Genomic DNA, 23510 nt, shown 5'->3' on the forward strand with positions numbered 1-23510 from the left:
AGGATCTAGACTGGCATTTGGCTTCGGGGCATTTATTTCATGTCCCTTTTGTACAGGCCCCAGGGCCAGGTGTGGGGGCAGGAGACCAGGCAGGAAGTAGCAATAAATAACACGGACAGACAGAGCTCCCCTCCAGACAGATGAGGGTAAAGGAGGTTAGAGAGGAGCCTTAATGAGGGTGTGGGGGTGCTGGCAGGGAGGGGCAGCTGGGAAGGAGGGGGAGGTCAGGCCCCCAGGACCTCACTGTCACCTGCCTCATTCCCCTCCTGCCCCAGCCCCCGCTACTTTTGGGAGGAAGGGAGCCCGCAGCCAGTGGGGGCCAGCGAGGGTCCTGAGGGGGGTCAGCCACGCAGGCTGCCCCCAGCTCCTTCACTTGACCCGGATTTCAGCATACTCAGCTAGCTCTTCCGTCAGCGTGTAGCTGTCCTTGGTGGGCCGTTTCCCCAGGTCCGAGTGAGAATAGCTCAGGTCCAGCTCTGGGGGTTCACCCCGAAGGCCCAGCAGTCTCCTCTCAGATCCCAGGCGCCTCTCGCTCTAGGAGGGGAAACCACCCATTAGCAGGGTCCTGCTCCCTGCCTTTTCCCGATGCAGAGGCCAGAGTGTTTGCGCCCTCAGAGCTCCTGAGTTCAGTCCCAAATAAATCCCTGTGAGAACCTCCTTTCTCAAGGACCGCAGGCCCAGCGAGCCCCGCGGTCACCGGGTCCCACTCTGGAGCTTCTGCCAGTGTTAATCATTGCTGAGCTTGAAATTTGCCTACAAATTCAGTTTCTCCAGGAAGCTTTCTTCTTCTTCTTTTTCTTTGAGACCCAGGCTGGATTGCAATGGCTCGATCTTTGCTCACTGCAACCTCCAATTCCTGGGTTCAAGCAATTCTCCTGCCTCAGCCTCCCGAGTAGCTGGGATCACAGGCGCCCGCCCACACACCTGGCTAATTTTTTGTATTTCTAGTAGAGACGGGGTTTCACCATGTTGGCCAGGCTGGTCTCAAACTCCTGACCTCAAGTGATCCATCTGCCTCAGATTCCCAAAGTGGTGGGATTACAGGTGTGAGCCACTGCCCCCGGCCAGGAAGCTTTCAACATAGGAGTTTTGAGGGCACACAATTTAACCCCGAACACCTTTTTGGGTGAAAGCCACCTAGTCGGGACCCCATCTTTCCAAATTCCTGGAAATACCTGGTTTGGTACGTGCCCCTCCATGGGTCCTGCATGGGTCCGCCCTCAATCTGGGAGGTCCTGCAGGTGACATGTGGGTTCCCCCCATGATTCCCACCCCTCCCTCCGCCCCCTAGCCACAGGAATTTGGACACACAGGACGGTGGCCACAGACAGAAGGGAGCTGCAACAGGACAGACTAGACAATGCCAGCACCGCCGGGCAGGCCCAGACGTCACCAGAGACCACCTTGATGCCTGACAGGGACACACGGACATGCATGCCAACCCCAGGGCCCAAGGAGGGCCCAGAGGAGGGCACACTGAGGCCCCCGGAACCTACCTCCCGGGGCGCTCAGTGAGATTCCAGGATAGAAACCTCTTTGGACTATTGGAGAAGGAAATGCAGTCACAGACACAGGCAAGGAGGGGAGGGGGCCATCCACCCCCTACACAGCTTCAGCCTGGGCACCTCCTCCCCAGCCTCCAGGTCCAACCCAGCCCCGGAATGTCCTTCCTCTCCTCCTGTGAGAGGCCGCTCCCACTCCCCTGCCCCTTGGCCTCACAGGCCCTTCCCACGCCCTCAGTGTCCCTGGCATCCAGGTTCCCAGGCCAGCCTGGAGCCTGGTCCTTACCTCGTACTTCTCTGGTGCCCCAGAGATGCGGAAGTCGCTGCTGAACAGGACGGGAGGGTTGTCCCCTGCCGAGAAGCTGGGGCTCTCTGTCACGTTCTTTCTGCAGGGCAGGACTCGTCAGACCTCCCTCTGCCCTCCCTTTCTGCACCCGCACATGTTTTAGGAGTTTGGCTCAGGGGACCTCAGAGTTCTCCCACTCATCTCTAAGATGTGGCAAGCAGCCCTTTCAGAACCACCAGCCTCTGCTACCCACACGGCCCATCCTTCCCACCTCTGTGGTCCCTGCCCGGCTGGGGACGAGCCACCTGGTCCCTGAGCTCTGCCGTTTTTCAGGATCCCCGCCTGGATTCTCCAGGTTTCCCTCATAGGCTCTGGGTCTGTCTGCCCCTCTTGCCGCCAGGATGTAGGCAGAGGGGTTAATTTATTTCTCAGGACAGCTGATGTGCGTGCGCCACAAGGAAGAAACACGGCTGCAGCTGACTTGGGCCAGGTGGGTGTGGTTTGGGGCTGGAGAGGCTTTCTGTCTGTCTGTCTGTTTGTTTTTAGAGACAGGGTCTCTCTTTGTCACCTAGGCTGGAGTACGGTGGTGACATCACAGCTCACTACAGCCTCAACCTCTCAGGCTCAAGCGATCTTCCCTCCTCAGCCTCCAGAGTAGCTGGGATCACAGGCACATGCCACTATGCCTAGCTAATTTTTTCATTTTTTTGTAGACGGGGTCTCCCTATGTTGCCCAGGCTGGCCTCTAATTCCTGAGCTCAAGAATCCTTCCACCTTGGCCTCCCAAGTAGCTGGGACTACAGTGTGTGCCACCATGCTGGCTAATTAAAAAAAAATTTTTTTAGAGATGTGGTCTTGCTATGTTGCCCAGGCTGGTGTCAGATTCCTGGCCTCAAGCAATCCTTCCGCCTTGGCCTCCTAAAGTGCGGGATAACAGGCGTGAGTCAACGCACCCGGCCAAGGCATTTTTTTTTTTTTTTTGCCACAGATGTGTGTAATCTTTGGGGCTTTTGGCATCAAGTAGACCTGCTACTGTGGCTGCAGGGGGTACCTGGGCTTTCCCCACCACACTGGAGTGTGTAGGGGAGAGTTCCTAGAGGTAGGGAGGCTGTCAAAATAGAATGTGGGGAAACAGGTCTCAAATGATGTGTGTAAAGGGCTCAGCCCAGGCCCTGGCATGCCCCTGACCAGCAGGGGCTGGAATTAACAGGAACCCTCTCTCCTCTGTCCAGCTGAACATTCCCAGAACAGAATCTGCCTCCTCTACACTTATGGTACTGCCTTCCCCACCCACTCTGGGCCTCCATCTCCCACCAGGTCCCCTTTTTGGAGACTCCCATCCCCAGATCAGCCCCGGCTGGCACTCACTTCCTGCGTGTCTGGGTAATGTAGCAGACGATGGCAATCAGGATGGCAAAGGCGACCACGGCGCCCACAGGCCCGATCTTGGCCCACATTAGTCGATCTGAGGACAGAGAAGACCCAGGCGCCCTTAGGACTATGGGTGGTGGTGACGACACCTGAGACCTTTGGAGACGTGCTGGGGTGACAGTCAAGGTATTCACACAGCGGGGGCATCCTTGCACTGACTGATCGGCACGGAGCCTCCTCGTGCCAGGGCAATCCCTTTCGTGCTAGAGGGCCCTGGGGAGGGGCTCATACCTCAACGGTCGGAGCAAACTCGGGGCAAACTCAGGGCGGCTTCTCCTCTCCAACCGGAAAGGGAGAATTTGACCTTTTTCTCAATCTGCATAGCCCATGCTCTGTGGCTGTTGGTCAGCCTTGGGAGCTTGGATCCAAGACGAGCCCGCTCCCTCCTGTGGCTCCCACCCCAAGTCCACGCCACTCACGGGCTCCCTGGAAGGGCAGCTCCAGGCTCTTGGCGCCATAGAGGTTCCTCGCGGTGCAGATGACGCGGGGCGGGGCCTGGGCCTGCCCCCGCAGCGTGAGGATGCTGGTGAGCACGAGGCCGCTGCGCTCCGAGTACACGAACTCCCGCTCGCTCTCGTTCACGGTCACATTGCGCGACGGCAGCTCAAAGGCCACGGACGGCTCCGGGTTGGACTTCACCACGCACAGGCACTGCACCGTGTCTCGGGCTGCCGCGCAGTGGGACTCCAGGAGAAGCACAGGGGCGACTGCAGGGGCAAAATCAAGACTGAGGGTGGCCCGGAGCCAATGCGAGGCCCAGCCCGGGAGACTCCTTGGCTCAAGGCAAGGCCAGCGTGGCCAAGGATGGGGGCGGTAGCTTCATGTAGGGCCCTCCAATTTCCCCTCCTTTTTTCTGTGTCCTGAGAGTGCCTTGACCTCACTACGACCCCGCCGGCTGCCTGTTTTCACTGCAAGCTTCACTAACCCATGCCTGGGGCCTTGAACATTCCCAGGCACTGATAAAGGTGTTTAGGTTGTTGCTCAAAACACTAAAAGAGGCTGGGCACGGTGGCTCACTGCTGTAATCGTAGCACTTTGCGAGGCCAAAGAGTGGTTGGATCACTTGAGGTCAGGAGTTTGAGAACAGCCTGGCCAACATAGTGAAACCCTGTTTCTACTAAAAATACAAAATTAGCCAGGTGTGGTGGTGCACACCTGTAGTCCCAGCTACTCCGGAGGCTGAGGCAGGAGAATCGTTTGAGCCTGGGAGGCAGAAGTTGTAGTGAGCTGAGATCTCACCACTGCACTCCAGCCTGGGTGACAGAATGAGACGCTGTCTCAAAAAAAACCCCAAACAACAACAACAAAAATGAAAGAATGAAAGAAACCAGCCCCAGCCCTGGGCCAAATTCCTTAAACCCTCATGTAAACCCATACCCTGACCCTCAGGGACATGTCTGGGTAGAATCTCCCTCTCTCTCGCCGTAGCACTGTGCAAGTTCCCCTCCCAAATGCTTTGGACTGATGATCACCTGGTGTTTAGTGCCTCTCTCTTTGGAATCCCAAGTGGCCTCATTTCGGGATGGTTTGGGGTGCTCTCTTGGGGCAATTCTTCTGGTGCCACTTTTGAGGCGACTCTAGCCTCAGGTTCAGCCTGGACGAAGCACTATGTCACAGGGACGGGCTGTTTCTCCTGGGCCCTGGCTCTTACACTCTCTCTAACCTCATTCACCTTGTAATACATAAATCAGATCATGGCACTCTCTGCTCAAAACCCTCCTTCTGTTGCTCCGTGGTTCACCTAAAATACAAATCCTTTATTTTTTGTCGTTTAGAGACAGGGTCTGGCCCTGTCGCCCAGGATGAAGTGCAGTGGCAGTACTGTAGCTCATTTGCACTCCTGGCCTCTAGTGATCCTCCTGCCTTAGCCTCCCAAAGTGCGATTACAGGCATAAGCCACTGCGCCCAGCCACATTTGACCATTTTTGACATGCAGAAAAAATTTCACATAGTTCAATGTAATATATACAGCAAAAAGTATGAATATTCACCCTAAATGAAATCAGTATAGATTACAAACAGCCTTGTGTTCTTTAGGCCAGATTTTGCTGTCAAATCAGGGTGGTGCCAAATTTGCAAAACGCCTTTTGATTTTAAAGCTTTATGTTCAGAATTGCAGAGGACGGTAAATCTGTCATACTCATGAAAGTTACTGGAGGGTTTTTTATTTGTTTTTGTAGAGACAGGGTCTTGCTATGTTCCCCATGCTGGTCTTGAACTCCTGAGCTCAAGCAATCCTCCTGCCTTGGCCTCCCAAAGTGCTGAGATTTTAAGGCGCAAGCCACTGTGCCCAGCCCAAAATACAAAGTCTTTCATCTACAAGGCCCCTCAGGCCCTGCCTGACCACACGCTCTCTCCTTCTCTCCCCCTGGCTTAGTCCTTTCCAGCTACACCGGTTCCTTGCTATGTCTCAGAATCGTGGAGCTTTCTCCCACTCCAGGGTCTGTGCGTTTCTCCCTCAACTTGGAACACTTCCAGCAGTTGCCTGTGGAATGCCCTCCCTCGCTCCAAGTTGGCCTCTACCCACGCAGCATCTCCTTCTCTGACCACCCAGGGAAGCTGCACCTCGCTCCACGTGTCATTCACTCCCTGCCTCCCTCAGTTCTCCTCCCCAGCACTCACCCTCCCTGCATCACACACTGATATAAGGGGCCTCCTGTTTCCATCAAGACAGGGGCTTGCTCCTTCTCCACTCTGGGCCCCACACATAGAAGGGAGGAACCATGGAACTCTCCCAGCCCCCGGCCTCCCCAGACCCTTGGGGCTCACACAGGCTTAGACTATCCCCTCCTTTCTGGCTTCCAGCCTCTGCTCCTTCCTTTCAGTCCGCGCTGCAGATGCCCCCCACTTCCTCCCCTAAAGCCCCCTTGAACCCCGGCCCTCCCTCACCCATGAGATTTCCTTCTGCCACTAGCACCAAACACCACCCTCCACCCAAAGTCACTTGGTTGAGCTTTGCTGCCACTGGATTACAAAAATAGTACTGGTAGGTTTTTTTTCTTTCATTTTCCAAAACAGGGAATTATTATTATTATTATTGTTATTACTATGATTTTTGAGACAGAGTCTCTCTGTCGCCCAGGCTGGAGTGCAGTGGCGCGATCTCTGCTCACTGCAACCTCTGCCTCCCAGGTTCAAGTGATTGTCCTGCCTCAGCCTCTTGAGTAGCTAGGACTACATGTGCGTGCCACCATGCCTGGCTAATTTTTGTACCAAAATACGAAATTGTGTTACAGCACAGAACGCTGCTTTTTAAACTATGTTCTCTTTCTCGGCCGGAGAGTCCAGCACCCTCCTTGGCTTTCTCTAGGCTGAGCACTGGTTCTCAGTGAGTTCTCACCAAAACCCACTTACACACAGGCAAGAGACCCTTGGCTCACCTACCCCACGTATTTTCAATTGCCAGCAAAAAGAATGTGCCGGTAACAGTGGTGGACCTGGGAGTCACACGGGCACACAGATTCATGGCAGGAATGGGAACCTCTGCGCATACGTCTCTAAGTCTACTGAATAAAAAGTCCTGTTCGGGCAGAGATGCAATATGCTTGCTATAGCGTTAACCAGCTAACACACCACAGAGTACATTAATAACAGCGAACCTGAACCAACAGACATGAAACTTTTTCAAAGCACTTCCACTCAAGACAGCCCCGCTGGTGCTCTGGTGACACAGTATCCGACCTGGATGTTGGCGGAACGCCGACACCCTGCTGATGCACGTGCTTAGTATCTTTTCAGACAACCTGTGAAGCTGCGGAAACTGTTATGGGACTCTAGACAAACCTCTAAGACAAAGGTACAAAGAATGAGGAGTTTGTGGTAGGATGGATTTGGCTTGAATCCCAGCTCTGCCATCTACTGGCTGGGTGAGGCCACTCAGCCTCCTGGGCCTCCAGGATGGAGTTCTCATCTGTGCAAACCAGGGGGTTACAGTCAGTAACTCACAAGGGGCTACAGGACTCCGAAGATAGGTGCGCAAGTGTGTTGTAAACACTTAACATCCCAGCCGGGCGCGGTGGCTCACACCTGTCATTCCAGCACTTTGGGAGGCCAAGGCAGGACGATCACTTGAGCCCAGGAGTTTGAGACCAGCCTGGGCAACAGAGCAAGACCCCATCTCTACAAATATTAAAACATTAACTGGGCATGGTGATGTGTGCCTGTAGTCCCAGCTACTCAGGAGGCTGAAGTGTGAGAATCAATTGAGCCCAGGAGGTTGAGGCTGTAGTGAGCGATGATCAAACCACTGCATTCCAGCCTGGGCAACAGAACAAGATCCTGTCTCAAAAAAAACAAACAACAACAACAAAAAAAAAACTGTAACATCCCACCCAAGTACTCATGGGTAGATAGACAGAACCATTCCAGCAGAGAGGTCACATGAGCAAAACCTCAGCAGCAAAACACACAACAAATATTTAACCTGGAGTCCAAAGGAAAAATCAGTGAGAACGGTGATGACACCCAATATCCACAGAGTACGTAGCACTATGAACACTCGGTATTGTTCTCTTAGTTCTTCTTTTTTTGGGGGGAGTGGCGGGGTGGGACAGAGTCTTGCTCTGTCGTCCAGGCTAGAGTGCACTGGCTCCATCTCAGCTCACTGCAACCTCCACCCCCCTGGGCTCAAGCGATTCTCCTGCCTCAGCCTCCTGCGTAGCTGGGACTACAGGTGTGCGCCATCACGCCTGGCTAATTTTTGTATTTTTGGTAGAGATGGGGTTTTGTCAGGTTGGTCAGGCTGGTCTCGAACTCCTGGTCTCAAGTGATCCAACTGTCTCAGCCTTCCAAAGTGCTGGGATTACAGGTGTGGGCCACCACGCCCAGCCTAATTCTCTTAGTTCTCACAGCCATCTTTGTGGTAAGATACTGTTATGAACCCTTGCTAAGGGTTGCAAAGCTGAAGTCACTTGCCTGAGCTCAGGCAGGAGGATGGGGACAGAGCTGAGATTCTAGCCCAGGTCTGTTCAGCCCTATTGGGACTGGATGCCAGTCAAACTTCTGTTTCCTTGTATTAAACTGGGGTGAATAATGGTACCCTCCCCACAATCACATGGTTGTAAGAACAAAATAGGTCAATACGTACAATGTACTCAAGCTAGTTCCCTAGACATATCAGGTACTCGGTAAGGTTGCATGCTTCCTGCATGCCCCGTGCCGTTCAGGGCTCTGGGGTTGGCAGGCAGGACAGAAGGCCCTGCTCAAGGGTCACCACCATTGTCAATGAACATTGGAGACCTGGTGCCAGGGAACATTGACTGTGTGGAGAGGGAGGGGGCCTGAGGGTCGCACTCTCCAAGGGCAAGCACTTTGACAGGCCTGGGTGAAAAGTGGGGAGCTGGCAGGTGGGGCGGGGGATACGGCCACTGCTCCCCTCAACTCTAGCAGGGTGAGTGAGGCCTGCACACTCCACATCTGCCTGTGTGTTCGTTTTCAAGAGAAGCCAGATTGAGTCCTGGAGTGCTAAGAGCTGTGAGGGAGGTGAGGCAGCCAGAGGTTTAACAGCTGGGGCAGACAGGAATCTGGAAGTATCGGGCTCGGACCAACTTTTATAGCTGCCTGGCCTCAGGGAATTCCGCCCTTGAGTTTTCTCCTTGGTAAAGGGGATAATGATAACACACCCCTGTTTCACAGGGTGACCCTAGAGTTGAAAATGAGCCAGATAGGCTGGGCATGGTGGCTCACACCTGTAATCCCAGCACTTTGGGAGGCCGAGGCGGGTGGATCACTTGAGGCTAGGAGTTGGAGAACAGCCTGGGCAACATGGAGAAACCCCGTCTCTACTAAAAATACAAAAATTAGCTGGGCGTGGTGACACATGCCTGTAATCCCAGCTAGTTGGGAGGCTGAGGCAGGAGAATCGCTTGAACCTGGGAGGCAGAGGTTGCAGTGAGCCAAGATCGTGCCACTGCACTCCGGCCTGGGCGACAGAGCGAGACTCAGTCTCGGAAAAAAAAAAAAAAAAAAAAAAAAAAAGAACTGAGCCAGAAAACAGCTGTAGAGGATTCAAGGTCTGGCCCAGGGCAGGCCCCTAACGCACATTTGCTGCCCGCTGCTCTTACTATAAAGGAGAGATCTGCTCCCCACTGGAAAATGTATGTGAGGTGGTGCTGCATTCTTGTTCAAGTACTCCCATCTGCTCCTCTCTCTGACTCTTAAACTTAAGAAGCACTGGTGTGGGGTGTAACGGGGAACAGGGGACAACCAGATGGGGAAGCTGGCCCAGGATAGCACGCATAGATGGAGGGAGCAGGGGACTACGCAGCCCCGCGCCAGGATCACATCAACCCCGCTAGGGAACAGAACCAGGAGGGAAAGTGCCCGAAGATTATAGGTCAGCAGGAGAGGGACGGCTTTGCCATGAGAGGTTGCCCCCGAGGACTAACCAGTATCTGCCATGTACTGATTGTCGCCATGTACACAGCACAGAGCATGTACTGTGTAGCAGACACTGCATTGAATTCTTTGCATGTTGAATGTCATCAAACCTTCTGGCAAACTTGTGTGGTGGGGGCCATTGTGGGCATGGTGAAGACCAGAGAGGTGAAGTTTGGAGAGGAGTGCTAGAAGCCAATAGGAACTTGGGAGGAAGCAGGGGAAATGGAAACAGGAAAGCGACATTCCAGAGGGAGTTGTTTAAGGAAGGGGAGTCAAAACTGTGACTTAGCTGCTACAACCTGGAGTGATGGCTGTGGGGGTAGGAGTGGTGGGAGATGGTGGCACAGTCCATAGTGAGGAGATGAGAGGCACTGGCCAGCGGTGCAATGGTGAGTTTCATTTCCAAGACAGTAGCTTTTTATGTGCATCTATGTCATCTCTCCAGCTATTCTGTACCTGTTCTTAAGTGTGGTGTCTTCTCAGCCCCTCCACCTCTCACAGAGCCGCACAGCCTTTTGTGTATAACAATTACCCCATCAATGTATTCTGCTGTCATAACATAGGATGAGGTCAGCCTTGGGCAAGGAAGAAGAATGGAACCAGGCTGCCTGGATTCAAACCTCAAATTCTGCCATTTCCTGGCTGTGGGAACTTAGGCAAGTGGCGTAACCTCTCTGGGTCTCAGTTTCCTTCTCCGTAAACAGGGGAACAGTAATAGAACCTCCCTCATGAAGATGTCATGAGGATGAAATGAGTGGGTTGCTGTACAGCGCTTCCAACAGTGCCTGGTACATAGCGACACTCTACACAGGTTAGAGATCATGGTCATTGTTCTGGTTAATGCAGAGGGGCAGTAGCCACAGGATCCAGAAATTTCATTGGTCAAAAGCCCACCCCAGGCTGGGCGTGGTGGCTCGCGCCTATAATCCTAGGACTTTGGGAGACTGAGGTGGGCAGATCATCTGAGGTCAGGGGTTCGAGACAAGCCAGGCCAACATGGCGAAACCCCGTCTCTACTAAAAATACAAAAATTTGCCAGGTGTGGTGGCAAGCACCTATAATCCCGGCTACTCAGGCGGCTGGGGCAGGAGAATTGCTTGAACCCAGGAGGCAGCGATTGCAGTGAGCCGAGATCACGCCACTGCACTCCAGCCTAGGTGACAGAGCAAGACTCTGAAAAAAAAAAAAAAAAAAAAAAAAAAGCCCACTCCCGGATGTGGGAACTCAGTATTCTCAGATGGGATTTTATTTTCCTGCTGTGAATTCAGCTTCCCTGCCCTCCCTTCCTCGTCTCTGCAGAGGACAGGCAAAGCCAATACTGATTGGGATGCGTGGGCACCCACAGTAACCCTGGTGTCCCCCACGGAACCATCCATCCCCAGCGTAGGGGAGCAGAAGGTACTCACACTCCACAGACAGGTTGAAGGCTGTGGCCCTCTGGCCATACTGGTTCTCAGCCACGCACCAGTACTCTCCATCATCCTCGGGCGACACGGCTGGCAGCTCCAGCTGCAGCTCGCTCTCGTAGATGACTGTGGCCAGGATCTGCTTCTCCTTGAAGATGGTGAGAATAGGGTCCGGGTTGCTCTGTGTGGAGCACAAGATAGAGACCGTCTCCCCCTCTACGGCCACCATTGTCCCGTTCACCGTCGGCTTCCAGGGTGCATCTGCGGGGTGGGATGGGACTGATGGTCAGCACCCAGGAGGTGCTTCTTCTGCCAGCCAACTACCACCCCCAGATATGACCCCAGATCCCACCCCAAACCTAGCACACTGGTTCAGGAAGGCTCAGGTGACCCCAGTCCTGGCTATCTCATTTCCAAGAACAGCAGCTTCGTAGCCAGAGTGCTTGTCTTCAGATCCCTACTCTACCCCTGTCCAGTTGTGTGTGGACCCACATCTTAACCTCTCTGGGTCTCACTTTTCTTATCTGGAACAAGGCCCATGTGGAAAGAGCCGATGTAATTAAATAAAATATATATTTTGTAAGATGGGAAGAAGTGTGTAGAGAAAAATAAAGGGGCTGACGGTATGGAAAATCAGGGTAGTTACAGTTTGGGATAGGATGATGGGGGAAGGCTTCAGCGAGCCTAGGAGGTGGGCAGAGCCAGCCATGGGAATGCCAGGGGGAAGATTGCATGTCAAAAGCACACAGGAGGCCGAGCGTGGTGGCTCACACCTGTAATCCCAGCACTTTGGGAAGCTGAGGCAGGCAGGTCACCTGAGGTCAGGAGATCGAGACCAGCCTGACCAACATGGCGAAACCCCATCTCTACTAAAAGTACAAAAATTAGGCTGAGTGTGGTGGCTCACGCCTGTAATCCCAGCACTTTGGGAGGCCGAGGTTGGCAGATCATGAGGTCAGGAGTTTGAGACTATCCTGGCCAACATGGTGAAACCCTGTCTCTACTAAAAATACAAAAATTAGCCAGGTGTGGTGGTGTGCGCCTGTAATTCTAGCTACTCGGGAGGCTGAGGCAGGAGAATTGCTTGAACCAGGAAGTGGGAGGTTGCAGTGAGCCAAGATTGCTCCATTGCACTCCAGCCTGGTGACAGAGCCAGACTCTGTCTCAAAAAAAAAAAAAAAAAAGCACGCAGACGCTGTGGAGTAAATGTTGGCTGGGGCTGTCATTATTAATATCCCCAGTGCTGGGCACTTTGCCTCAATACACATTTGTGAATGAATGAATGAATGAATGGTCTCTCTTTGGTTCTCAGCTAAGAATCCTCTTCTGACCAGCACCCTTCTTGCTGGCCCAATAATATAAATGTGCATACAAGGGGCTGGATGAGGCCTGAAGTCCCCTCAACCCTCTCATTAGAACTACAATGGAATTCATTTAAAAATGCAGATTCCTGGCCGGGCACAGTGGCTCATGCCTGTAATCCCAGCACTTTGGAAGGCTGAGGCAGGAGGATCACTTGAGCCCAGAAATTTAAGACCAGCCCAGGGAACATATCGATTCTCTGTCTCTACAAAAAAATAGAAAAATTGGCTGGGTGTGGTGGCACCTGCCTGTGGGCCCAGCAGCGCAGCAGGCTGAGGTGGGAGGCTCTCTTGAGCCCAAGAGTTTGAGACCAGCCTGGGCAACATAGCAAAATCCCACCTTTACAAAAAAAATCTAAAAATTAGCCTGGTGTGTGGTGGTGCACACCAGTAGGCCCAGCTGCTCAGGAGGCTGGGATGGTAGGCTTGCTTGAGCCCAGGAGTTTGAGGGCAAGTGGTGCTATGATGGTGCCACTGCATTCCAGACTGGGCAACAGAGCAAGACCTTGTCTCCAAAAAAATTTTATAAAGTCAAATGCAGATTCCTGGGGCCAGGCCCACATCAAGTCCCAGAACAGCCAGGAGCTGCCCCCAGGAAGCTGCAGTTAACAGGCTTCCTTAGGAGGCAGGCCTGGGTCTTGTCCTGGAAGGAGGGTGAGGCAGAGCAGGTGTTCCCCAGATTCTTGTGGAAAGAATGAAGGTACACCTTGACCTGCAACCCTCCTGTCCACCTTGGCCTCGACCGTGTTTATGGCCGGTCCCCTGCGGGACCCAGCCGGTTCTCGCCCTGGATGAGGCCCCTTTCCCTTTATCTCTCGGCTGCAGGTGGGCGTGTGGACGCACAGGGTGGGCCACTCACACATGACACTGAGCCCCACGGTGCGGTTGTCCTGGCCATAGGCATTCTCAGCCAGGCAGGCATAGACGCCGTCCTCGGCGGGGGTCACCTCCTCCAGCTCCAGGAGCAGGCTCTCGGCCACCGCCTCCCGGAGGACTGTCCCGTCCCGCATCCAGGTCAGCAGCGGCGGGGGGTTGCTGTCAGCCCCACAGAGCAGGCTCACGTGGGAGCCCTCGATGGCCTCCACCGAGGAGTTCATCTCCACAATCACCGGGGGGTCTGAGGCCCGCGACACAGCGAGGTTAGTGAGCAGGTGCTGGGGACCCGGCCCAGTGCCCTCTTCCAGCCCGGCCCCGCCCCAGGACTGCCTGGTTCCGCCCCCGTCCCACCCAACCCCCCAGTCCCTGCCTGGCCCTGGCCCTGGCCCCGCCTCCATCACTGCCCGGCCCCGCCTCCGGCCTCATCCCCAGGTCCACTCCCTCCCCGGACCCCGCCCCACCCCGCCCCGCCCGCACCCAGGCTCACACTTGACGTCCAGGCTGGCGTAGCCCTCGAACTGCAGGGTGGTGTTGGGGAAGGAGGCCTGGCAGCCCAGCCTGTGGCCGTTGGCCTCCCTCGTGGGCACGAAGTGCAGCAGCGACACCTGCACCCAGGTGCCTTCGTCCTCCCGCAGCCGGCCCAGCACAGCGGGCTCCCCCAGCCCCTCGTGGCCCAGCCAGCTCAGCTCAGGGCGCAGCTCTGGGCAGTTGTCCGGCACCATGCAGCTGACCTCCACTTCCGTGCCTGCCACCACCTCTGGGGGCACCACGATGTTGGGGGTGTCTATATGAGGCGGGGAAAGGGAGGGCTGAGGAAGCAGCACTGGGCTATGGTCCCGGTCCCACCCCACCCACCCTCCTCCTCGTCCACTTCCATTGCTGGCAATGGTACTCCTCAACGGCACCGCCTCTGCTCCCTGCCTCCGGATTCAGAATTCCCTTCGCCCTTCCTCCTCTTGGTCACCCCGGAGCCCTCCACGGAGCCACCAGAGCGCCATCGTAATGAAAATCAGTGTTGTGGCCACAGCACTTGACAGTGTTTAACTTGCCAGTCACTCCCGCAAAGCGAGAGGGTGAGTACTGTAATTTTGCTCATTTTGCAGATGAAGAAACTGAGGCTGCAGCTGGCACCAGGTAACACTGGCTACAAACCCTGTGGCTCTGACGTCAGCGTGGGCTCCCCACACCTCATCACTTCCCAAGCGGCTCTCCTCTCCCATGACTGCTTGGTTTACCCTCCGCCAGGCATGTGAGCGTGTGTGTCTGTGTAGGTATATGTGTGTGTGTGTGTGTGGTGTGGGTGTGTGGTGCATGTGTGTAGTGTGATGTGTGTGGTTTGTGTAGTGTGTGGTGTGTTTGCGATGTATGTGTGTAGCATGTGGTTTGTGTGTATGGTATGTGTGCAGTGTGTGTTGTGTGTGTGATGTGTGGTTTGTGTGGTGTGAGTGTAGTGCATGGTGTATGTGGTGTGTGGTCTGTGTCATGTGTGGTGTGTGTGTGATGTGTGGGTAGTACATGTATATGTGCAGTGTGTGTGGGGTGTTGTGTAGTTTTGGTCGCTTGTGGTATGTGGTTTGCATAGTACGTGGTGTGTGTGTGTGGTGTGGTGTGGGTTTGTGTGGTGTGAGTGTAGTATGTGGTGTGTATGCGATATGTGGTTTGTATCATGTGTGGTGTGTGTGTGCTGTGTGTAGTGTGTGGTGTGTGTGGTGTGTGGGTAGTGTATGTATGTGTGCAGGGTGTGTAGGGTGTAGTGTGTGTGGTTTGTGTAGCATGTGATTTGTGTGTAGTGCATGGTGTGTGGTATAGGGGTAGTGTCTGCAGTGTGCGTTGTGTGGTTTGTGTAGTGTGTGGTGTGTGTGTGCACTGTGTGTTGAGTATAGTGTGTGTTGTTTGTGTGGTGTGTGCATGGTGTCTGGTTGGTGTGGTGGTGTGTGTTTGGTGTGTGGCGTGTATTTGGTGTGTGGGTAGTGTGTAGGTAGAGTGTGCGGTATGTGGCGTGTGGTTTGGGTACTGTGCAGTGTGTGTGCAGTGTGTGGTTTTTGTAGTGTGTGTGCATGTTTGTTGTGTGTGGAGTGTGTGGTTTGTGTTGTGATGTGTGGGTAGTGCATGTATGTGTACAGTGTTATAGGGTGTAGTGTGTGGTGGTTTGTGAGTGTGTGTGTGTTTGGTGTGTGGGTAGCATGTGGTGTGTGGTGTGTGGTATGTATGTGGTGTGTGTAGTGTGTGGGGTGGGGTGTATGTGTGTGTGTGTTTGTGTAGTGTGTGTGTGTGTGTGCATGTGTGTGTGTGTTGTTGTTGTGTATTTGTGTGTTTTTTGTGTTGTGTGTGTGTGTGTTTTGTGTTGTGTTGTGTGTTTTGTGTGTGTGTGTTTTGTGTTGTGTGTGTGGTAGTGCATGTATGTGTACAGTGTATATAGGGTGTAGTGTGTGTGTGGTTTGTGTAGTTGTGTGTAGTGTGTGTTTGGTGTGTGGGTAGCATGTGCAGTGTGTGGTGTATGTATGTGGTGTGTGTAGTGTGTGGTGTGTGTAGTGTGTGTGGCGTGTGGGTAGTGTGTGCAGTGTGCGGTGTGTGGTTTATGTAGTGTGTGGTGTGTGTTTGGTGTGGTGTGTGGGTATTGTGTGTATAGCATGTGCAGTGTGTGGTGTGTAGTTTTTGTAGCTGGTGGGTGTGTGGTGTGTGTTTGGTGTGGTTGTGTGGTGTGTGTGTAGCGTATGCAGTGTGTGGTGTGTGGTTTTTGTAGTGTGGTATGTGTGTGGTGTGTGTGTTTGGTGTGGTGTGTGTGTGGTGTGTGGGTAGTGTGTGTGTAGCATATGCAGTGTGTGGTGTGTGGTTTTTGTAGTGTGGTGTGTGTGTGGTGTGTGTGTTTGGTGTGGTGTGTGTGTGGTGTGTGGGTAGTGTGTGTGTAGTGTATGCAGTGTGTGGTGTGTGGTTTGTGTAGTGTGGTGTGTTTGGTGTGATGTGTATGGTGTGTGGGCAGTGTGTAGGTAGCATGAGCAGTGTGTGGTGTGTGGTTTGTGTAGTGTGTGATGTGTGTGTAGTGTGTGGTGTGTGTGTGGTGTGTGGGTAGTGTGTAGGTAGAGTGTGCAGTGTGTAGTGTGTGATTTCTGTAGAGTGGTGTGTGTGTGTACTGCACATGTGCAGTCTCTTCCTGCACCAGGGTGAACCCGGCTCTCTCATAGGGACTCGGCGCTGAGGGCTCCAAGCAGCAGCGCGGCTCAGAAATGAGGCAGGGGGATCCCTGAAATCAGGCAGTGTGCCCTATTCTGATTGCCATGTCTGGCCATAGCTGTATTCTATTTGGCTTAAAGGATTTAAAAAAAGAAATCTGAATCAGCAGCCAAAATTTAAGAATTAGGAGATTACACCAAAGAATCCAAAATTCTGGTTTATCTTGAAAATTCAGAACACCTGACAGCCACGGCCCTGCTTTCTGTTGGCCAGAGCTGGGGGCCACGTGCCAGGTGCTGCTCTGGGCATGTGATGGCTTTTCACTATGGCCTTAAGTGCTGTTCTTATCCCCATTTTACGGAAGAGAAAACCAAGGCCCAAGGAAGTGAAGACACTTGCCCAAGGTCACCACGATAAAGTGGGGACCCAGCAGCCTTGCCCCTACCCCCTGGCCCTGCTGCCTTTCTCCAGGTGTTTCCAAAAGAGTAGCAGCACCTGTTTCCCCCTGAGGGCAGCAAGACTATTTTGGGGCCCTGCTTTGTTCATGTCTGTCATCTGCATGGTCTGCGTGGGCCTTGAGGTTTGCACCCCCAGCCAAATCAGCACCTCCCAGATCTGCCATCCAGGCCTGCTAGGGAAGGTGCGGGGAGGCCTTCCGGCCACACTCCTTCCCGCCCCGCTGCCCCAGCTCCCGGTGCCTGCACTACCGCTGGGGACTCACTGATAATATCCAGGACGCTGTGCTCTGAGAAGGTGTACTGGTTGTAGCCGCCCAGGTCCCCACGGAAGTAGTACTTCCCACCCAGCTCGGGGCTGACGTTGCTGAGCAGGAGGGTGCAGTTTCGCAGGCCCAGGTCCCCCAGGAGGCGGCTGCGGCCCTGGAAGCTCTCGTGGACTACTTGGGTGCGCGACTTGAAGACCACCGGCGGGTAGTTCTTGGGGTAGGGGCTATTGAAGTACCAGACACCATGCACCACTGTGGGCCGCAGCTCATCCGGGAAGTCAAAGCGGCAGGGGATGGAGACGCACGTGCCTTCGAAGGCCGAGATGGACGAGGGCATCCAGGCACCCCAGTGACCCCCTCGGGAAGCTGCGGGCAAGCAGGAGAGCTGAGGCTCAGGGACACATCCTACCCAATCACCCCCTCCGGCTCCCATCCCCGACCACATGCCGGGGGCTGCAGGGACCCACCTCCAGCCTGCTCAGGGGCCAAGGCACTTGGGTCCCCAGCACCTGTCAGCCATTACCTGAAATCATAATCCAGAACAGAGGCAGTGCCGTGAGGAATATCATTGTGTACAGCGAGTGAGTGATCGCTGGAAAGGGAGAGGAGATGGTTAAAGGCTGGTGGAAGTGAAAGGGAGTGTTCCTTCTGGGCTTCAGGAAGGGGCCCATTCACATGTTAGCTGCTGCTGCTATTATTATTTATTTATGCATTTATTTACTTATTTTTCTGAGACAGGGTCTTGTTTCATCGCCCGGGCTGGAATGCAGTGGCACAATAACAGCTCGCTATAGCCTCAAAATCCTGAGCTCGTGTTGTCCTCCTGTCTCAGCTTCTGGTATGCTCCACCACACCCAGTTAATTTTTCTTCTTTTTTGTGAAATGGTTGGGGAGGTGGGGTCTCACTATGTTGCCCAGGCTGGCCTTGAACTCCTGGCCTCCAGCAATATTCCTTCCTTGGCTTCCCAAAGGATTACAGGTGTAAATCACCATGCCTGGTCTGCTGATATTTTTTAACTTTACTTTTTGAGATGGGGTCTCAGCTCTGTCGCCCAGGCTTGAATGCAATGGTGCAATCATGGCTCACTCACTGCAGCTTCAATCTCCCAGGCTTAAGCGATCCTCCAGAGTAGCTGGGACCTCAGGTACACACCACCATGCCTGGCTAATTTTATTTTAGTTTATTTATTTGGTTATTGTTATCTTTTTTTTTAAGAGATGGGAGTCTTGCCATGTTCTATGTTGCCCAGGCTGGTCTTGAACTCCTTGGCTCAAGCGATCCTCCTGCCTCAGCCTCCAAAGTGTTAGGATTACAGGCATGAGCCACCCCACCCGGCCTGCTGCTGTTAATTATAATTATAACCCCTTCTATGGCATTGGCCATGCGCCAGCCCTCACTGCTTATTCTGCTGTCTTAACCCATTTGATCTCTTTGAGGAAGATGCATTATCCTCATTTTATAGCTGAGGTCCAGAGAGGTTAAGTGACTCGCCCAAGGCCACACAGTTGGTCTGCAGTCTTAGCCGCATGTCCTGTCTCTATGCAGTGATGATGTGCTGATCATTATCTTTGTCACCATGATGCCCCTGGAGATCTCCAGAAAGTAAGAACCAGAGAGCCAAGGAAGGGCCAGCATTGCAAAGCTGAAGCAAGGGAAGAGAGTTGGTACCCTGCCCCTCACCTGAATCTCCCTGAGTTGGGGATGTCTTCTGGGTCCACCTGAAGCTGCCAGACAACCTGCAACAAGAGTCCCTCAGGTGCAAGGGGGCGGGATCGGGGCGCCCAACCCACCCCCGCCTCAGTATCTCCTGCATGGGTTGTGACCTGTTGTCAGGCTGCCCATGTGGCCTCCCATTGTGCCTGGGACCCTCCCACACAGCCTCGAAGCCACTGTCTGGCAACAACTCCCTCCAAGCTGGGGTGTCGGAGAACTGTGGGGGGGAAGGGGGAACGACCGCATTGGGGTATGGGGGTGAGACTGAGGGGTGTGGCGAGTGGAGTGAGGGAGCAGATGTCCCACGGCCGGGGCCTGGGGGTGGCGGGCAGGGACCCAGAGCCATCAATGACTGGGTTTCACAGTCTCAGCATTCCCGACATGCCGCGTGAATTCCTGCCGCCCTCTCCCACCCCACAGACGGCCCCTGGTGTCCGCACCCTCACCAGAAGCGGGTCCCCGGTACAAAAGAGTCCTGTTCCCTCGGGGAGAGGGTGCTTTAGCCTGAGGGGGGCTTTCAGGGTAGGTGGGGAGTAAGAAAGGGGTCAGGCACTCCTGGCTGGGCTTTGAGCAGGGCCAAGAAGGCTCAGGGTGGGAGCTAGCGAGCCCCTGGCACCCTGTTGCTCCGTGGGTTGCCTTGGGGTTGGAGCCAGGGTTTCCAAGCAATTGCTTTTCCCAGCCTTCACCACCCTCTTCCCACGGACAGAGACACATGCACAGACACATCCAATCGCGGGGATGAAATGTGACAGATGTAGCCCCAGCCAGAAGGGGCAGGCACACACAGCAGAGACTCATACAGACACCCAGACAGGACCCTGAACACACAGACAGGCACGGGGACCCCTGTGCCCACAGGGATGGGCTGGCACTCACATAGTTCCCAAGGCATGCATGCAATGCCTCTGCTGCTGTCCACACACACCTGGACAGACACAGCCCTGGCATTCAGCACACACACACACACACACACACACACACACACACACACACACACACAGAGCCCGGCATGCATGCCAGGCTGACAGAGATGCAAGGAACTGCACACACACACTGAGGATGGCTATAGACGGGTCCACTCAGACACGCGCCGATGGACACCTGGCCGATGCTGCCCTTGCACCTGTGACAGGAAGGTACAGGAGAGAGATGCGGATGAGGATGAGCACATGCCCGGGGAAACATGAAACAAGCAGGTAGACAATGCACTCTTAGCAGCGGGGAAAACAAGTTCTTGGGATGGGGGCCAAATCAACCTCAGCTATTACAATGTGTGTGGCCATAGTCCATAAACATATGTACAGCAGATCTGTTGGATTAAAATGCCAAGGGAAGGATGGGATGAGGACAAATGCATCTAAAAAGTTTCCTTAGTTGGGGCCGGGCGCAGTGGCTCACGCCTGTAAACCCAGCACTTTGGAAGGCCAAGTTGGGAGAATCTCTTGTGCCCAGAAGTTTGAGACCAGCCTGGGCAATATAGTGAGAGTCCCATCTCTTAAAAAAAAAAAAAGTAACAAAAAATAAAAAGTTTCCTTAGTGGGGATTAACGAAGAAAAGTCGACTGAGGCTTCCAGAGGAAGGTGCATGGGCAGCCATGTGTGTGCACGCACACACACACACACACACACACCTGTTATGTGCCCAGGTGCTGGAATGCGGTCACTCACAGCCCACTGCCCCCATCCATCTCCCAGATTGCAGCCTGCAGGTGTCTGATCACCTGGACATCCTTCTATTCTTCGGCCAGACGCAGACCTCCTCCACCCCATCTGCCCGGCACTCAGGAACCCCAAGGAAATCTCTCCTGCAAAACCTTCACCCACAAGGGGTGCTGAGGGGGGCCCTTTGTTCTCTCTGTGGTTTCTTCCCAGAGCCCCATCGCTGCCCCAGCGATGGTCCGAGCCCATCCCTAAAGCAGCCCCAAGCCACACTCTCCTGCATCCTAAATCAGTGGGGGTGCACAGCGACGCTCCCTCACCCAGAGCACCTGACCCTGCTCACGTCTGGGTGCCACTGCCCCGGTGCCCTGCTCCCCATGCCCTGGCCTCCCTGCCACCGTACTCACTTGGACTCAGTTGCTTCTGCACCTCTGCTCCGCCAGCCCAGCTTGCAGTCCCCTGCCTCCCAGGGTCTAGGCCCCCACTTGCCAGCCCCTCCCCTCCCCCTGGGTGCCAGGGGCCGCCTGCCTCCAGGGCCCAGCTCCTCCCTACCCCCGGGGGAGGGGGGCACAAAGGGGCCCTTGTCACCACGGGGCTCGGACTGGGCAGCCTGATGCCTGGGTTCTCCTAGCTCCTTCCTGGAGGGGTCAGGAGTGGCTGCCTTGCTCTCTCCCCATCCTCCATTCCTGTACACCCTGATTCTGGGTCCCGGGGGGGGGGGGGCAGTCTAATCTCTTTGGAAGTCCCGGGCTGAGGGACAGAGGCATTGTCCTCAGGGAATCTTGGTGGCAACATTAGGTGGGCAGCAGGAGGAGACAGGTCCTTTCCACCCTCAACGTCAATGTCACCTCCTCTTGCCATCTGAAATGACCTTCCGTGTTCACCAACTTCTTTCATGAGAACATGACCTCCACCAGGCCAGAAGCTTCGTCTTGGATATTCTCAATCCATCCTTGCTCATAGACAAGCTCCTGGCAGGCAGCTGAGCTTAATAAACAGCGTGGGTGGTTGAATGTGTTCCCCAGAGCCCCAGGGCACCTTCAGACTCAAGGCCTGTGCACCTGCTGCTCATTCTTCCTGGAAAGCAGTCCCCACTCCATAGCACTCCCCACTCTGGCACTGGCTGCCATTCACCCGTCCTGTAGGCTCAGCAGCCTGGGTGCCGCTTCCCTGGGAAGCTTTCCCATCTTTCCCCATCAGCCAGGCCCCTCCATTGCAATGCTGTCCTTTCCTTCTGTAGCCTTGGCAGGCTGGCCCGTGTGCACCCTAGGTCTGCCCGCCTCTGCCTCCCACTAACCCAGGAGCTCTCAGAGGCAGGGGCTTACCAGAAACCTATCTATCTCTCTGTCTGTCATGTGCACCCTTCTGTCCCCTGGAGCAGTGCTTGGTGCACAGAGGACTGTGCTGACCGAGTTGGGCAAGGACCCTCTGAGTACAGATTCCACCCCTTGGTCACGACTTTTGCAAGGTGGGCGGGGGCTTGGGGCAGCTGGAGGTGGCGTGACAAAGTGCAGCAGTGATTTCACTATGAGCTGTTCAGCCGCACTGGGACATCTCCTGTCCTCCTTCAGGCCAGAGCAGTGGTGGGGGGGGCGGTCCTCACTCTCAAGGGAGAACCCAGGGGGTGAGGGGCGGGGAAATCCCTCAGACCAGGGAGAGAAGCGTTGTGGGGCTGGGGGGGAGTTGGAGGGGGAGGGGGAGTCCCACTCCCACCCCAGGCTTCATGATGTCAGACTCTGCCCGTGCCTTTCCCAGTCCGGGACAAAGGACCATTGAGAGTCGGGTGGGGCTTGAACGCCTGGGTCCTGGAGAAGAGACGGGCCTGGTGCCTGGGCTTTGGTGGTGGTGGTCGGGGTGACAAGGAGATCCTGGGGGTATTTGCATGTCACAGCCTTCAGCATCAACACCCACCTCATTGGAGCTGGAGTCGTGTGCTGGTGCAGTGTGGGGCTCCATCTCCTCCCTGGGTGTGAACTGAAGGCTATTGCTGGGGAGAGGACAGTGTCCCACAGGAGCACTCGCAATAGTCGCTGACATCAGCAACTCGAGTCTCCAGGAGACCTGTGGGAGCGAGGCGGCTGGAGCTGGAGAGAAAGGGGCTGGGTGAGAGGACCTGTGACTGGCGGGCAGGTGCCCTGTCTAAGCAGATGACCGACCTGCAGATCCAGTGGCTGGTGCTGCCGCATCAGCTGATCTCTTACGAGAAAGCAGGTGTATCAGTTTTCCAGGGCTGTTACAACAAAGTTTCACAAACTGGGTGGCTTAAAAACCAGAATTGAGGCCATGCATGGTGGCTCACGCCTGTAATCCCAGTGCTTTGGGAGGCCGAGGCGGGCAGATCATGAGGTCAGGAGATCGAGACCATCCTGGCTAACACGGTGAAACCCTGTCTCTACTAAAAATACAAAAAATTAGCTGGGCGTGGTGGCAGGCGCCTGTAGTCCCAGCTACTCAGGAGGCTGAGGCAGGAGAATGGCGTGAACCCGGGAGGCGGGGCTTGCAGTGAGCGGAAATTGCGCCACTGCACTCCGGGCTGGGCAACAGAGCAAGACTCCGACTCAAAAAAAACCCCCCAAAAAACAAAAAAAAACCCTGCCAGAATTGAGCTGGAATTCCAAGATCAACAAGATCAAGGTGCTGGCAGTGTTGGTTCCTTCTGAGGGGTGTGAGGATCTGTTCCCGGCCTCTCTCTGTATGGCATCTTCATCTTCACGTGCTCTTCCCCCTGTATTCACCCCTGCCCAGATTTGCTATTTATTTATTTATTTATTTATTTATTTATTTATTTGTGTTTGAGACATAGTCTTGCTTTGTCGTTTAGGCTGGAGTGCAGTGGTGCAATCATAGCTTACTGCCACCTCAACCCTCCAGATTCAAGCGATTCTCTTGCTTCAGCCTCTCAATAGTAACTGGGACTACTGGCACTTTTTTTTTTTTCACTAGAGACAGGGTCTCACTATATTACCCAGGCTGGTCTTGAATTCCTGAGCTCAAGCAGTCCTC

The 23510-nt window shown here is 54.5% G+C and overlaps 1 protein-coding gene across 8 annotated transcripts; it reads right to left on the bottom strand.

Annotated features, from left to right (window-relative positions):
- Positions 1 to 16: 16 nt before the first annotated feature.
- Positions 17 to 21072, bottom strand: MAG (myelin associated glycoprotein). Of its 8 annotated transcripts, none has more exons than XM_030820164.1 (12): positions 20915 to 21072; positions 18817 to 18872; positions 17659 to 17727; positions 17133 to 17501; positions 13728 to 14024; positions 13224 to 13481; positions 11004 to 11264; positions 3639 to 3926; positions 3157 to 3253; positions 1789 to 1888; positions 1497 to 1541; positions 17 to 534 (listed from the first exon to the last, which is right to left on the bottom strand). In XM_030820164.1, exons 3-11 carry the CDS (start codon positions 17702 to 17704, stop codon positions 1509 to 1511), a joined length of 1749 nt encoding a protein of 582 aa, XP_030676024.1. In that variant the 5' UTR covers positions 17705 to 17727; positions 18817 to 18872; positions 20915 to 21072; the 3' UTR covers positions 17 to 534; positions 1497 to 1508. The 8 variants fall into 8 exon arrangements, with proteins under 8 accessions (XP_030676024.1, XP_030676022.1, XP_030676019.1 ...); XM_030820162.1 differs by lacking the exon at positions 1497 to 1541 and adding an exon at positions 19900 to 19972 and having other exon boundaries at positions 20915 to 20956; XM_030820159.1 differs by lacking the exon at positions 1497 to 1541 and adding an exon at positions 19726 to 19972 and having other exon boundaries at positions 20915 to 20956.
- Between the last annotated feature and the right edge of the window lie 2438 nt (positions 21073 to 23510).

Source organism: Nomascus leucogenys, chromosome 10, assembly GCF_006542625.1.
Source record: "Nomascus leucogenys isolate Asia chromosome 10, Asia_NLE_v1, whole genome shotgun sequence".
NCBI lineage: Eukaryota > Metazoa > Chordata > Mammalia > Primates > Hylobatidae > Nomascus > Nomascus leucogenys.